Here is a 15,435-nt window from a genome sequence, read left to right as displayed (position 1 = left end):
CCTCTACTGATTAAAAAAAAAAAAAAAAGAAAAAGCGAGACAACAAATGCAGGTTAAGTCTTTCCCTTTTCTTCCAAAGAAGCAGGCTGTGCCACTGGGCTGTATTTGCTGGGCCAACCTAGGGGTCCATAAAAAAACCCCAAACAAAATGCACTAAAAAAAATGCTCAAACCCATCCTAACTGGTACCGCGGCAGAGACGCACAGCCCGGTGCTGCCTGGGAAGGTCTGCGCTGGACCCTATGATAGGGTCACCACGAGTCATCGATGCCCATGCTATCCCCTCTCCCAAAAAAGGGGAGCGGAAGGTGACCTCCAGCTGGAGCTGCTGAATAATTGGGCTCTGCCAGAAACTCTCGGTGAGCAGCGGTGCCATCTTCTACCTTGCAGAGAAAGCTTAGGAGACGCTAAAGAAGGTTACAGCTTTTGCTTTAATGGCTAGGGCTTGGTTTGGCTGCTCCTCGCACTGAGCAGAAGACACAAACCAGTCCCTGCTTTACCCCAAAGCACAGCTCCCCCCGACCCCTTAAGAGCACACAAAAAAAAATTTTAAAAATTAAGAATAAATCAGTGTTTCCCCCATATTGTTTAGCTGAGGATCGTTTAACGCAGGAGTTGGGCGATGGAGGAGTCCGGTACTGTGCATCGCTCGCCTCTTCAGAGAGGATCCGACCAGCGGTGCATCCCCGGGGCTGGGGGGAGGTTCCTTGCAGCACCGACACCAGCACAGCCCGGACAGGCCACCGGTGCTTGCGAAGGTTCATGGGCAGCCAGCCCCGGAGCTGACGGGACACGACCTAGCCCGGTGGCTGCTTCAGTACATGGCCTCATTGTCTCCTACTGCGGTGAAGGGGACGCCGTAGGTACTCTTCTTGCTCCGCTTGCTCTTCTTGCTCCAGACCAGCAGCGTGCTGGCGCTCTTGCTGTTCATCAGGCTCTTTCGGCTGTTCTCCTTGTTGCTCTTCTGCAGCCCACCGCCCGAGGACATTGCTGCTGCCTTCTTGTCCGCCTGTTTGGGAAGAGGAGCAAAGAGGGGTGTGAAACCAGGGCAGCACCGGGGGCTGCAGACGTGATGCCTGGCTTCAGCCCCGCACCTCCAACCTGGGAGCAAAACACTGGGGAACCTCTTCTGCAGTTTCCCACCTAAGGCTTGGGACGTGACTTACGGCTTTCGGTCCCTCTGGGCCCTGCAGGGTTATCACACCGATCTCCACTCCTTCCTCCCCAGTGCTCTTCAGCAGCTGCACCACCTCGGCGTGCTTGGACCACTTGCAGTCCTTGCCGTTCACCGAGATGATGTAGTCTCCCTCCTTCAGCCCAGCTTCCTGTGGGGAAAGAGAGAAGATGCACACATTTGAGCTCATGGATGCTGCTGCACAAGGTCCGCTCAGTGTCCACCCCACCCTGCAGGTCCCAATCCTGCAGAGATATGGGCCACAGGGAGGGCTGGAGTCCACCCTCCACTTACAGCACTAGACAGCCAATGCCTTCATCATCCTAAAGATTTTACATCTGCTTTGCAGCGTGCACAGGCAGGTGGGATGCTCTACAGACTAAGGATCTCTTCTGCAGCTGCTGGAGACGGCCACGCATAACACTCAGTCCATTAATTTTTTGCAGTCTTGTAAAAAGTGCATCCAGCTCTGACTCAGAATCACAGAATCACAGAATGGTCAGGGTTGGAAGGGACCTCAGGAGATCATCTAGTCCCACACCCTGCCAGAGCAGGGGCACCTCCAGCAGTTGACCAGGACGGTGTCCAGGCGGGTTTGGAATGGCTCCAGAGTGGGAGACTCCCCCACCTCTCTGGGCAGCCTGTGCCACTGCTCTGCCACCCTCAAAGGAAAGAAGTCCCTCTCCTCAGGTTTAGATGTCCTATGTTCAAGTTTGTGCCTATTACCCCTTGTCCTGTCACTGGGCACCACTGAAAAAAAGACTGTTCCCATCCCCCTGACACCCACCCTTTAAGGATTGATAAGATCCCCCCTCAGTCTTCTCTCCAGACTAAAAGCCCCAAGTCCCTCAGCCTTTCCTTGTAAGAAAGATGCTCCAATCCCCTAATCATCTTTGTAGCCCTTTGCTGGACCCTCTCCAGCAGTTCCCTGTCCTTCTTGAACCAGGGAGACTCTTTGATAACGGTTAAACACTGCAGGTCTCCAGAAAAAAAATATGAAAATATTGCCTGCGAGCCTTGATCCTTGAGAAAACAAGAGCAGGCTCAGCAAGGTTCTTTGCACACACTTCATCCATCAAGGTATCAACAAGGCTCTTGACATGCTTGAAGCAAAGCTCGTGCCAGCTCAGGGCCCTGGGGAGCAGCATCAGAGCTAGAAGCAACCCAGCTAGGACGTGCTGGACCTGCTGCAATGGAGGTTTAGAAACTTGTCCACACAGGGCCACCTACATTTCGGTGTCTATCTGGAGACCAATCCCACCCCAGATGAGTGCAACGAATGTTAGTAGCCAGGAGACACAACTGTGCTCCAGATATGGACCATATGTAGTCTTTAAGAAGATTTTAGTCTCCCCAAAAAGGGATGTGATCCTGCTGCTAAGGAACATGTTGTAACAGAGGTGGTGGGGTCTGGATGGCAGGGTTGATGCTGAACAGCGCTGAGGGAGGTGAAACATCTTGCAGGTGTCCCACCAGGGTGCTCCAGCAAGCTTCTGCTGGAAAAACCAAGTTGCCCCTGATACATCAGAAATCCCATACGGTGAGTTTTCACCAAGATAACTCGCAGTTCAGACTTGCCGTCTTGTTCCATCCACTGTCACATCCCAAAATGGGAGAGAAGGGAGCTGGGCGCTTGCCAAAGAGAGGCTGCCAGCAGTTAAAAAATGAGCTAACCTCCATATTTTTTATCTTAGCTGTCTCCTTAAAAAAATATATATATATAAAAATATCAATTATTTCGTGACTCCCATCTGCAAGCTCAGGGCTGAGATCAGGCAGGGATGAGTCTCCATCTGAGCACACCAATGTAGTTACCAACTGAGTTGTTAAGACCTAAAACTACCCGGTATCCCTCGAGGCAACCCCTCACACCCCACTTCCAGCATCCCTACGGGGACACCAAGAGCTTGGGGTACTCACGGCAGCGCAACCCCCTGGGATGACACCAGCAATGAGGACGGGGGAGTCTCCTCGCAGCGTGAACCCAAAACCGTTCTCTCCTCTCATCAGGTGGACTCTCCGCGCTGGGTACCACTTGTTTTTAGCCGAGAAAACCGAAAGGGGCCCCTGGTGGAAGGTAGAAACATGAAAAGCAACTTTTGGCGCAAGAAAAACTCCCTGGCGACGTGCAACCTTGCAAAACACCCACTGATGGGGAGGAAGCAGAGCAAGAAAGCCTTCTGCATTTCTTTAAGGATGTGATTTTGAGCCTGCCTGGTGTTTTACGCTGCCTGCATGCCCAAAACCACAGATTTATGCACTATAAAGCCAGAGGTGCTTAAAAGCCCATGGCAGCTGTTGGCTTTACGAGCAGCAGCAGCAGCAGGAGTCTCGTGCAGGTTGGGAAGGACCTCAGGAAGTCTCTGGTCCAACCCTCCACCCAGCACTTAGGTCTGGACATCCTCCCGGCACTGCCCCACTCCTGCAAGGCAGGAGGAGGAGGTCTCGGCACAGTCAGTGAGCTGGCATCAGTTTAGACACTAGGAACCTGGAGCAAACGAAACAGAAAGCTCCTTATTTGCGCCCTTTGGGAAAAAAGACAACCCGTCACCCAAGGAGGGACGATGGGGGTTGAGGTTTTTCACTGCTGCCTGGCTCTGGGGGATGCAGCCCGGCTGGGACGGTCCAGCAGCAGGGTGCAAGGCGGTGGGACAGGTCACCTCTTCAAGGGTCAGATTCCCCCCAAATCTTTCCTACTTTCCTGTCTTTTTCCTACTTTTCTATTCCCAGAGGAGCAGGATATACCTGCCTGCCCTGCGGCTGTTCAAAAGTGGAGATGCCCAACATTTCCCTGGGGTGCTACACAGCCCTTGGGGTGCCTGGAAGGATGGGAACAGCACAGCCAGGTCCCCCAGCAGCCCCAAAGCTCAGCCCTGCTCCCCAGGACCCTGTAAGCCTAAAGAGGGTGGGGAAAAAGGTCTGGTGGGATTTTCCTGGTACCTCTCAGCTGGCACCATCCTGCCCTGCTCCCCTAGAAAGCTTCCTCTAAAGGGTCTTTTCAGTCCTTCTCAGGTAAAGCCCAACCAAAACGCCTGTGCCTGCTCCCCCATGCACTGGAGGAGCTTCACGACCCATTTAGGTCTTGCAGAGACAGATCTGCACCTTCCCACCCCTCTGTGCAGGGAGCACAGGTCCCTGCCTGCAAGGAGGCGGCTCATCCTCCTTGGAAAGCCGCCCGTGAGCACAGCAGCTGCACCGGGAGAGGGAGAAGAGGCTGCGGGGAGGAAGGAAATCAGGCAAGCAGAACATGCAGGGGAGGAGGAGGAGGAGGAGGAGATGTCTGCTCCCTTGGGGCAACCTCCATCCCGCAGCCGTACGTACCAGCCTGTGGAAGAGGTCGGTCACCTTAACCTGGGAGAAGTTGGGGGATTTTATCTCTGGTTTCTGGTGCGTTTTGGCTAGTGGTAGGGAGAGAAAAGCACATATGCCAGGGTCAGGTAGTTGCACCAGCTGTTGCCTCTGCATCGCGCTCCCCGAGAAGGGATGGGGTGACCCATAAGAGCTGGGACCTGCTCGGGCAGCTGATCGACACGCAGCCTGGAGCCCCCACTCCCACCCGTGATGCTCCACCGCCGTGCAGGGAGCTCTGGTCCACAGTGACATGCCACAAAGCCACTGTGGACTTTGCCCACCCCATGCAACCTGCCACAAATCCCCTCCCCAGCTGCACCCCCAAAGAAACACTTACGGTGAATGTCCGGGGCATCTCCTGTTTCAAAGAAGTCCTCCTCGTGGTCAATTTCTGAGTATTTGCTCAGCGAGCGTTTGTGGGCGAAGGAGAGGACCTCCTGAAGGATATCCATCTTCCGCAGGATCTTGCACAAGCCGTGGATCCTCATGGCTTCCTCGTGCTTCATGATGGCTTTCTTCAGATGAGCTTTGCCTGCAAGGGAGCAGAGAGATCGCAGCCCGAGCGGAGCGGAGCGGAGCAGCCCCACCACCGTTCCCTCTCCCGCTCGCTCGGCTGCCCACGGATGACAGCAGCCTCCGCGGCTGTGTCACCCGACGTGACTCAGGGACAGCCCAGTCACGTTCGCAGCCTGCCAGGCGTTCAACGTGCGCTAAATGGAGTAGGTCCCAGCCGTCAGCTCGAGCCCCCGATGTAGGGCTGGGAAGGGACCTTGAAGGGTGACCTACTTCACTCCCCCAGCGCCGGCAGCAGAGCTGGCAGATGTTCCCGAAAACTGCCGGTGAAGGAGCCGCCACCACGCTGCGCCGCCCCCGAAGTCCCTTATAATGCTTAACCTCAATCTCCACCGCAAATTAACTTCTCTCCATTGCCTTGTGTCCCCTGGGGCCGGGGCGGAACATGGAGGACAATCAAGCCCTGTCCTCCTGGTGACAGCCTTTTAGCTTCAGGAAGATGCAACACATCTCCCTCTTTTCTAGGAGAAGCAAAACCTTCTCCTTGCCCTGCAGGTCCTGCTTTCCACCCTCTTCGGCATCTGCTCTTGCTTTGCTCCTCTCAACTTGCCTTCAACGTGTTTCCATCCTCGTGAAAAAGGAGCAGCCGAAAAATGGCCAGAAGAGACGAGATCATGATGACCCACAGATATCAATGCAAACATCTCCTTTGCGAGAGACTGCAACCAAGAGACTGGTATCCAGTGCACCCGTACCAAAAAAGCTATATATATACACACACACACACACACACACACACAGACACACACGCACACGTATCATGGCAACACGTGTGCCTGTAGCATTTCCAGTTTTAGGACACACGGTGGCAACATAACCCAGGGAGATGATTGGAGTTTGCTTCAGGCTTATGAGGACCACAGCCAGCGGCCTTAAGACCTCTGCTTTCCCCCACGACAAGTCGCAATGAAGGAAATACTGAGGCTGGATGGAAACCAGAGAGGAAGAGATTCTCCAAAATAATTGCATCTAATGCAATCAATCATATTTTACCAAAGCGCCCACAGCAGCCCCATCCACGGGCAAGAAAGAAACTACGTTTTATTGAATATTATCAACTCCTGCTATTTTTCAAGAGATCACTGGGAATAGCGGTGGGGCATGGAAGTGGTGCAAGCTGTTGGTTCCACTCTGTTGAAGGTGGTGGACTATACCACATCTGATAAAACGTAATGCTATAAGACTAGGAGACAAGGGGAGGGGGAAAAAACATCCTTTCGGGGAGATGGTTTTAACGCTGCAAGTTTCTTCCCTTCCTGTAACCAAAACCAGAGTGGAGGCTGGCATCTGCACGTTCATTTTTCACCAGCAGATGTTGAACAGAGCCCGTTCCTCCCAAGAAGAGCAGGCAGAGCTGGAAGCTGGGTTGATGCAAATCAGGAAACCAGATGACAGCAGCTGAGGGTGTTGGGGGGGTGTTACCATAACGGTCTGGTTTTGGGGTTTGTTTAAGAAGTCTTCTCATGCATATCCACCACCTCCCGTCCCCAGCAGTGAAATCCGGCCGAGCAGCCGGGAGGACTTTCCTGGGGCCGGTGACATGACAAACTCATTCCTGGTGAGACCTGGCTCCTTTCACACGCATACAATGAGGGGAAAGAACACCAGGAGGCAGGTCATGGGGGAGGCAAACACGAGACAACATCCCAAAACCAGGGCGCTGAGCTTGCTCTTGTTGCAGCCTTGTTGGGAAGGTGCTGCCAAAACACGACTTCAGCTGAATAAGCAACGCTCTGTTTTTCCCCTGAAGCTGAAAATCCGCATGGGAGGAAGCTCTCGTCTTCCAAGCCTTTTGATGCAGCTAAAAAAGCCACCCCCTGGCATCTGCTGCATCTTCTTGTCATCAAGCCAAGTACCGGCAAGCCCAAGCCAAGAAGCTTCCAGGATCTCTGTGTTCCTATGGATTTCTCCATGCTCTGTTAGATGACGTTACGTGGCTCAGGACACCTCGGTGCCTGAGCTTTTACTGTCAAACTCAGCTGGACAGGTAGGCGTAAGCACCATGAGGTGGTCCTCAACACCCTAGTAAGGAACTGTGACACTTTCCTGCCTTCCCAGGAGAGGATCTTTTCAAAGAAAGCCCAAAAAAGGGTGTCTTTGCATGGAGAGACCCCCCAACAGCTCATCATCCCTTCGTGGAGACCATGCTTACATGAGTAGGGTTACGATGGGGCTCACTGCCTGTGCATCGAGGTTTCATCGCAAGAACCAGGGGCTTTGCCCCCATGGATGCACTTACCCAGCTTCCTCCTCTCCTCAGGGTCCTGCAGCAGGATGCGGAGTGACGGTCCCTCTGGCATGGTGACATGGAACTGGATAAAAGCCTTCTCCTGCTCTGGCAGTTCAGCGTCAGATGCCGCTGTGTGAAAAAAATTGGGTGGGGACGGGCTTAGAGAGAAGTCAAGGTGCTGCTCAGCCACCTGGACCTCCAACAGGGGTGGGGACAAGGGGACCAAGAAGCCACATCCATGCTCGTGTGGCCCTGAAAACTTCAGCAGCAGCTTCCTCTCACCCAACCACAGCCTGCAATGAACACCAAGACATCACCGACAGAGAGGGACGAGTTATCACACTCAAGGCTCTACAAGGCTTTGAAGCCAAGCGCAGGGTTTTCCCTGTGCACAGCACAAGTACCCATCTTTTTTTGCCTCCTTCCCTGCTTTGCTCCCATCTGGAAGCGGGATTGGAAATCAAGAGCATGGATTTTCTCCTCTGTTAGTGACACGGACCCAAGTCACACAACAACTAAAGTGCAAGAGTTGGGCCGATTACTTTGGGAGCTGAGTCCCCCTTGCTGTGCCTGGGACCCCTGCACGGACAGAGAGCTTGTGGTGTAACCAAAGGGGGTCCTTCAATGGAGAAACTGAGATGGATACAGCTTGCACAGGCACTCCAAGCACCACACCAGGCTCTGTATGCATCATTTTTATACCCCTATTTCCAGTGAAAGCTGTTCCTAATCCCCTGTGGCTCACAAGGAGCTCAGGGTTGCGTGGCAGCCTCCTCTCCTGGACAACAAGGTGCAATAGGAAGCAACCCAGAGGGCTCCAGGGAGCCTTGTAGGCTTGCTGGTCCAAATGGAAGGAGATCCCAAAGCCTGGTGAGCACCCCCAGCATAGAAACCCAGCAGGCTGGGAACCGGCAGCTCCAGGGCTGGCTCTCCCCATGCCAACCCTCTCCGTGCCAGTGTCCCCAGGGGATTAAACTGCAGCGTAAGGAGTTTATTGCTGGCTGGTGATGGAAGCAAAAGATTTGTTATTCTGAAGAAGGGGGTCAGGGAGAGGTAGCGAGCGGGCACGTGAGATCTCAAAAGCATGTTCTGGATGGAGCAAAAAAATCCCCAAACACCCAAATTTGAAATCTCCTGCAGTTTTGTGTTTCCCTCAGCACCTAAGATTATCAGGCCAGGCAAACAGCCTCAAAATTTTAGGGGAGAGGTTTGCCCTGTCCCTTGCAACCCCATGCAACCCCAGTCCCATCACCATTCCCTGCTGTTTCTGTCTTTAAGTTGCTCCAGCCCCACAGCACCCCACTCTCTCCTGTCTCTGCCCCAGCAGCTCTCCTTGCTCAATCCTCCTTCTGCAACGCCCACGTGGCACAAGCCTGGCAGCAATATTTTAGGCTGGCTCCGGAGCGGGGGAGGATGCTGGGACAGTCTGGCAGCCATCAACGTCACCGTCACGGCATTGCTTTCGGAAGCCATCCCCCAAGAAGTCCCCCAGCCTGTCCTCAGCCACCCCACCAAACGATGGGTTGGCACCACAGGTCACAGTGTGCATCGGCTGCCCGCCCCCGGATCCTCTCCCTGACCCAAAATCGCTTGCATGGGTGTCAGTGGTGGCACAGATGGAAGTCATGGGTTGCAGCCCACGTCCACACTCCAGCTGGCTCCCCGGAGTCATAGAATCATAGAATGGTTTAGGTTGGAAGGGACCTTGAAGAACATTAAGTTCCAACCCCCTGCCATAGGCAGGGATACCTTCCACTAGACCAGGTTGCCCAAGGCCACCTCCAGCCTGGCCTTCAACACCTCCAGGGATGGGGACTCAGCAACCTCTCTGGGCAACCTGTTCCAGTGCCTTACCACCCTCAAAGTTGCCCCCCCAACTTATCCACTCAGTCCCAAAGGGGACAGCAGGCGACATCCCTACAGCACCTTTTTGCTCACCTTCCTAGAAGAACTTTGCAAACTAGAAACATAGGGGAAATCTGCCCTGTGCATGAATCACTGAGTCAATAAGCGAGCAACAGCTCAGAGCATCCCCAAAACTTTCCGTTTTGTACCCATTTACCCTGTGCATATGTCCCTTCACCTCTTTTTTTTGCATTCCCTCTCAAACCCCAGGCTACCACGTGGAGCCAGCAGTTGGCTGAGCAGGCAGCTGCCTTCGAGCTGTAACACTCACCGGGGCAGTCGCAGAGAGCAATGGCAGCGAAGTAGTGGGAGAGGGCTTTGAAATGTTCCGACTTGACGTGGACCATGGTGGTCCACGAGAAGGGAACATAATCTTTCACATGCGCCTGGGTCATCGTCTGGTGTACCAGCGAGTAGACGTCTTCCACCTGTGGGGCGTCAAGAGACAAGCTGCTAAGTCATGGATTGGGATGATGGACATCCATCAGGCTGTCCTCTCCTGGGAGGTACTGCTGACCACAGAAGGAGCAACTCTAGTAGCGATAGCCCCACCAAGTCCTCTCCTCCCTGAGGTGCTCACCCTTGCTGCCTCCTGGGCAAGCTGCAGCCGGGCGAGGAAGTCATGCTGAGTGCGCAGCAAAGTCATCTTCTCAAAGACGCACTCCTGGACCTGGGCGACCATTAATCGCACCAGCATGTTCAAGGAGGCGGCACTCATATCCAGGCTGGGAGCATTGGAGAAGTTTTCCTTCAAGTAGTTAAAGGCACCTGTGCAAAGCAGAAGCTCCTGGTAGCAGCCAGGTTTGTAAGTAGGAGGGTCAAGCTTTCTGACTACGAAGCTTTCCCCACCAGTGGCGCAGGAGAAGAGCCACCAACGCAGCTCACACATCAAGGATCTCACCACAAGCAGTGGGTTAAAAGGTTGGGGGTCCTTCCTTTGCTACCTAAACCATCCTTGTGCCCACAGCTTTCTTCTCCTAAGCACTGGGTGAACACAGTCCCAGGGTCTCTTTTTTTCCAGCTGCTTGCAGAGAGATCAGCATCTCTCCTCTCCCCAGCTGGGACATCCCTACTGCCTTGTGGCAAGAGAGGGCCCTTTGGGTGGCTGTTTGGTCATCCGAGCTCCTCTTCATAACCCACAGAAGCATCGTGGTGCCAACTTGTGCTTCACAGAATCACAGAATCATGGAACGGTTTAGGTCAGAAGGGACCTAAAAGGGATCATCTCATTCCAACCTCCCTGCCATGGGCAGGGACACCTCCCACCAGACCAGGTTGCTCAAAGACCCGTCCAACCTGGCCTTGAACTCCTCCAGGGATGGGGCAGCCACAACTTCTCTGGACCACCTGTTCCAGTGCCTCACCACCCTCAGAGTGAAAAATTTCTTCCTCATATCTAATCTAAATCTCTCCTCTTCCAGCTTGAAGCCATTACCCCTCATCCAATCACTACATGTAAAAAGTCCCTCTCCAGCTTTCTTGCAGGCCCCCTTCAGATACTGGAAGGCTGCTGTAAGTTTTCCCAGAGCCTTCTCTTCTCCAGGCTGAACAACCCCAACTCTCTCAGCCTGTCCTCATAGCAGAGGTGCTCTAACCCTCTGATCATCTTCGTAGCCCTCCTCTGGATTCGCTCTAACAGGTCCATGTGCTTATGTTGGGGGCTCCAGAGCTGGATGTGATATTCCCGGTGGGGTCTCACCAGACCAGAGCAGAGGGGCACAATCACCTCCCTTGCCCTGCTGGCCATGCTGCTGGGGATGCATCCCAGGATATGGTCAGCTTACTGGGCTGAAAGCACATGTTGCTGGCTCACATTGAGCTTCTCATCCACCAACACCCCCAAGTCCCTCTCCTCAGGGCTGCTCTCATGCTTCATGGTCCCTTGGAGATGCCCCATCCCTCTTTGCACAACTGCTCCCTCCCCTTCTTGCACCCATGAGAATTACTCCCACTCTGTGGAAATGCTGCCTGCACACCCATGGGGAGCTTGGGAAGAAGGGGGAACCCACGTACCGGCTGCCTTCTGAAAGGCATCGATGGCTTGGTTGAGCCCCGGCAGGGACGCGCGGTCCTGCCGCGCTCCGATCTGGGTGTGCAGGGCTCCGATGTTGAAGAGCACGCTGCCCTTCTCGAAGGCCAGCGCTCGCTGGTGGGATGGGACCCCTGTCAGGGAGTCGTACCTGGGGAAGGGAAGAGTCAACGGCTGCAGGAGAGAAGTCTCTCCTCAGGTTTAGATGGAACTTCCTATGGTCAAGTTTGTGCCCGTTCCCTCTTGTCCTATCACCGGGCACCACTGAAAAAAGACTGTTCCCATCCCCCTGACACTCTCCTTTTAAGGATTGATAAGCATTGAGAAGATCCCCCCTCAGTCTTCTCTTCTCCAGACTAAAAAGCCCCAAGTCCCTCAGCCTTTCCTTGTAAGAAAGATGCTCCAGTCCCCTCATCATCTTTGTAGCCCTTTGCTGGACCCTCTCCAGCAGTTCCGTGTCCTTCTTGACCCGGGGAGCCCAGAACTGAACACAGTGCTCCAGATGTGCCTTCCCCAGGGCAGAATAGAGTGGGAGGATGACCTCCCTGGACCTGCTGGCCACACTCTTCTTGATGTCCTCACCCATGGATGCAGGAGGAACCTGGAGGGTTTTCTGTGCTCTGCGTGGGCTTGCAGCCACCGTTCCCATCATGGCTCATCCCCGTGGGGCACATACTTTCCCCTGCCTCTCCTAACCAACCCACCCAGGGCAACAGCAAGCCCAGAGCATGGGAAAACCCCACTCCCCACATTCACCAGCCCTGGCATTGCTGCCGAGGCAGCAATCCCATCGTGGAGGCTTGGCCCTGGTTCCCTCCCGACTCGCGATGCCCCATGTGGGATGGGGAAAGCTGCACCAACCAGTGGAAGAAGACACCCAAGCTTTTGGTGGGAGGGAAGAAACGGCTGTCGAGGAAGTAGAGCTGGTTGTAATATTCCATCAAGAGCTCGAGCCCGGCTTCGTTGCGGCTCGGGGTGCGCATCGCCTGCAGGGATGGGGAGAGGAGAAACGTGGGTGGGAAAAGAGGGGGGGAAACGGGGAGGAGACATCAGATTTATGGAGCTGAATGCACTGGCCATCCCAGGGGCAAAAAATTCCCCCTGAGTTATTAGATCAGCAGGATCAGATCAATATGATCAACAGGATTAGATGAGAGGCTGTGCAGCAGCAGGAGGCAGCCTCCCGACACAGGTTCAGCCCTGGGAAGGGTCAGGGAGGCACCAATTCGGTGCTGGGACACCCAAATCCAGAGCCAGCAGCCTGGGAGCTGTGCCGATGGCAACACTTGCCTAAATCAAGCTGGGATTATTATTTTTCTTAAGAAACTCATGCGAAGTCTGCTGAAATAAATGCTAGGGAAGAAACAGGACTTTTTGCTCTTAAAAAAGCCCTTGAGCTTTTGACCTGACACAGGGAGGAGGGTCAGAGCCCTCCTAATGCCTAGTTTTAACTATGGGGGCTTTTCCCAGCTTCTGGATTTGCAGGGCTCCCCTCCCACAGCCCGAAGAGCAGGATCAGTCCCTCCACAAGGGCTAAGCCTTGTGGAGCCTCTTTCTTTCTGCTCTCCCAGATCAAAGCTTCACAGCAAGGCAAAACTTGAAGTTACTTATGCTTCATAGGAGAGGAGAAAATCCACCTTTCCCGGACTGCTTTCTATTTCCTCATCTCCACGGGCTAGCTGGAGGGAGAGCGGTCATTTAGCCTCACTGGGGGTGAACAATATTCATAAACCAGTAATAGATTGCATTATAACTTTTATTGCTGTTCAGTTCCAGGTTAGCAGGGCGTTAAAGGATGGAGAAAGAAAACAATTACTGAATGGTCTGTAATATTTTGTAAGCTATGAATCGAAGCTGAGGTGCTCTAGCGCGGGAATCCTTCACCCCAAGACACAAGGATAAAAGGTGCAGTTTGGAGAGAGGCCGAAAGGACCCGGAAGCAAAACGTGGCACCTCCAACGGGCATTTCTGGACAGGCCAAAGCAAGACTTTGCAACTCAAGGGAGACCGACCTGCCGTAGCTCCATGAACTCTTTGATTTCCTTTTCAAACAAGATGCCCTCCTCTCCATAGTGTTCACTGATGAGATCCTGGATGGGGAAACAAGAGAAAAGAAAAGCCTGAGCCACCTTTGGAAATAGATATTCAAAATTTAAAGGATGACCATTTACAAGCTCCCTCTGCAAGGAAACCTGTGCCAGGGAAAGCTATCTCCTCCCCTGCCTGGCTTTTGCTCTCCAGCATCTCCAGACCCTCATCTTCTACTTTGCTATGTTTTAAGTCCAGCTCCTCCCCATAAACCTTTTCTTTTTTTTTGCAAAAGTTCTAAAATGGAAAACATTCTGCAGCTGCTGCAGCATCTCCCCTACAGCACCCAACCGCACCCAAACTACACGGTCGCTCCCCTCCATCGTCTTTTATTGCATCAAGCGAACGAAACCCCGACGCTCACCTTTAGAGGTACTAGCAAATCCAGCTCCTTCGTCTCCTTCAGGCCCAAAGGGATCATGGGGACGCTGATGGACTCGCTGGAAGAAGACAGCAACCTATTTGGTGATTGGTTTAAAAGCCTTGGAGGGACTAAAATGAAGCAGCTCTTTGCCCTGGCTTCTGCTGCTCCTATTAAAGGGTAAAACTAGAAGAGGATGGGACTCTGCACAGCAGAAGGATTCTCTTCCCAACGTTATGTTTGGAATGGCAGTGCGGGATAAGGGGTGCACAGAATCATAGAATATGGTGTATTTTTTATATCATATATTTCATACATAATATGAAAATAATGTGAAACCATCACCCTTATTCCTCCAGCTTATGCTTTTCTCTCCATAACAAGTACAATAGTGTCCAAATCAACTCCAACAACAAAGTTGCTTTAATTACCAGCCCTCGGGAACTGGGCGTGATGCGAGCACAGGTCATGGATTCACCCACTCCTACATGCTAATGTGGGCTTTGGCACTGATAAGGACTTGCTTGGGCTGCAGCACTGTGCCTGATATTGAAATTTTTTACCTCTATTAAAAGCACTTGTCTAATAATAGCTCTTATCGCAGAGCCCGTTCGATATTGTAAAAGGCTGAAGATGACGACGACTTTGGGAACACCCAGCTGGGGAGTGGTTTGTGTTTCAACATTAAAACAGGGCTATCGTGCAACACCAAGGAAGAAACGCCAGGAAGGACCATAATTTGGGGGATTTAGCAGCTATTTTGATTTTCTGCTGCCAAGAAGTAAAGAAATGGTCTGTCCCAGCAGCAGAGCCTGAAGCACACAGGAAATTAAAGCGTTGCTGTTCTGCAAAGAGCCCCAAAGCTGCACCCATTGTTCAACTCCTTTATCCAGTGACGGGGAACTGGAACCTGTGGTGGTACCCACAGCTCACATCGGCTCCTCAAATGCTTTCTCTACTACCTATCTATCCCTCAGGGACGTCCCCATCCCTGGCACTGAGCCACGTTACCGCATCCCCAGACCCTTGCTGTCCCAGGGGACTGGTTTAAAGACATGAGAGGGGTTCGGCAGAGTGAGAAATGGCAAGTGGGTCGGGCAGCATTAAGCCCCCGCCAGCCCAGGTTTGCAGAACAGCCCCCTCTCTTTACCTCCAGAGACCTCTGATAACTTGTTAGCACATCACTTATTAGTCCAGGGAGGAAAAGAGGCAAAGAAAGTTGCAACAACATGGGGAGCCGGGCAGGAGGTTGCATCCACATTTTCATCTGTTCATACTGAATAAACAGCTTTGAGAGCTATAATTAGTGCAGAAAAGCCATTATTGCTCCTTCCCTAACAAGATTTCCGCTTGAATCCAATGCCTAGAGCAAACAAAGGGGTTTTTGTTTGGCCTGGGCAGGGTTTTGGGGTTGCTGGTGCTGCTGGTTTCTTTTTAAACCAGAGCAAACAAGGGGTGGGTTGGAAAAGCTGAGCATCCCTGATAGGGAAGAACTTGGGGAGAATGCATGCAACACGGGAGATGCTGTGTGCATCCCTACTTCTAGCACTGAAGATGAAGGACCAACATCCAGGATTACATTCAGAGACTGCAACAGATCTTCTGAGTATAGCAAACACCCAAGGGTGGTGGAGATACGGGATCCCTTGGCTTTCTCCACACAGGAGCCTGCATGACCCTAACACAATCCTGCACCCAGATCATCCTGGTCTTACATTTAATATC

At 53.0% G+C, this 15,435-nt stretch overlaps 1 protein-coding gene across 1 annotated transcript in view; it reads right to left on the bottom strand.

Moving 5' to 3' along the window:
• Positions 1–813: 813 nt before the first annotated feature.
• RHPN1 (rhophilin, Rho GTPase binding protein 1) overlaps positions 814–15,435 on the bottom strand; it is a 33,372-nt gene continuing 18,750 nt past the window's right edge. The window contains exons 4-15 of the mRNA XM_009882264.1: positions 13,714–13,789; positions 13,274–13,351; positions 12,123–12,247; positions 11,246–11,412; positions 9,813–10,000; positions 9,504–9,660; positions 7,337–7,456; positions 4,862–5,056; positions 4,495–4,571; positions 3,094–3,240; positions 1,166–1,324; positions 814–1,008 (exon numbers count right to left, since the gene is read on the bottom strand). Coding sequence (XP_009880566.1) covers positions 814–1,008; positions 1,166–1,324; positions 3,094–3,240; positions 4,495–4,571; positions 4,862–5,056; positions 7,337–7,456; positions 9,504–9,660; positions 9,813–10,000; positions 11,246–11,412; positions 12,123–12,247; positions 13,274–13,351; positions 13,714–13,789 — 1,684 coding nt within the window. The remainder of the gene's footprint in view (positions 1,009–1,165; positions 1,325–3,093; positions 3,241–4,494; positions 4,572–4,861; positions 5,057–7,336; positions 7,457–9,503; positions 9,661–9,812; positions 10,001–11,245; positions 11,413–12,122; positions 12,248–13,273; positions 13,352–13,713; positions 13,790–15,435) is intronic.

This window comes from Charadrius vociferus, unplaced genomic scaffold, assembly GCF_000708025.1.
Source record: "Charadrius vociferus isolate BGI_N301 unplaced genomic scaffold, ASM70802v2 scaffold393, whole genome shotgun sequence".
Taxonomy (NCBI): Eukaryota; Metazoa; Chordata; class Aves; order Charadriiformes; family Charadriidae; genus Charadrius; species Charadrius vociferus.
Note: the sequence above shows the minus strand (reverse complement) of the source record. Positions and strands in the feature narration are given on the sequence as shown.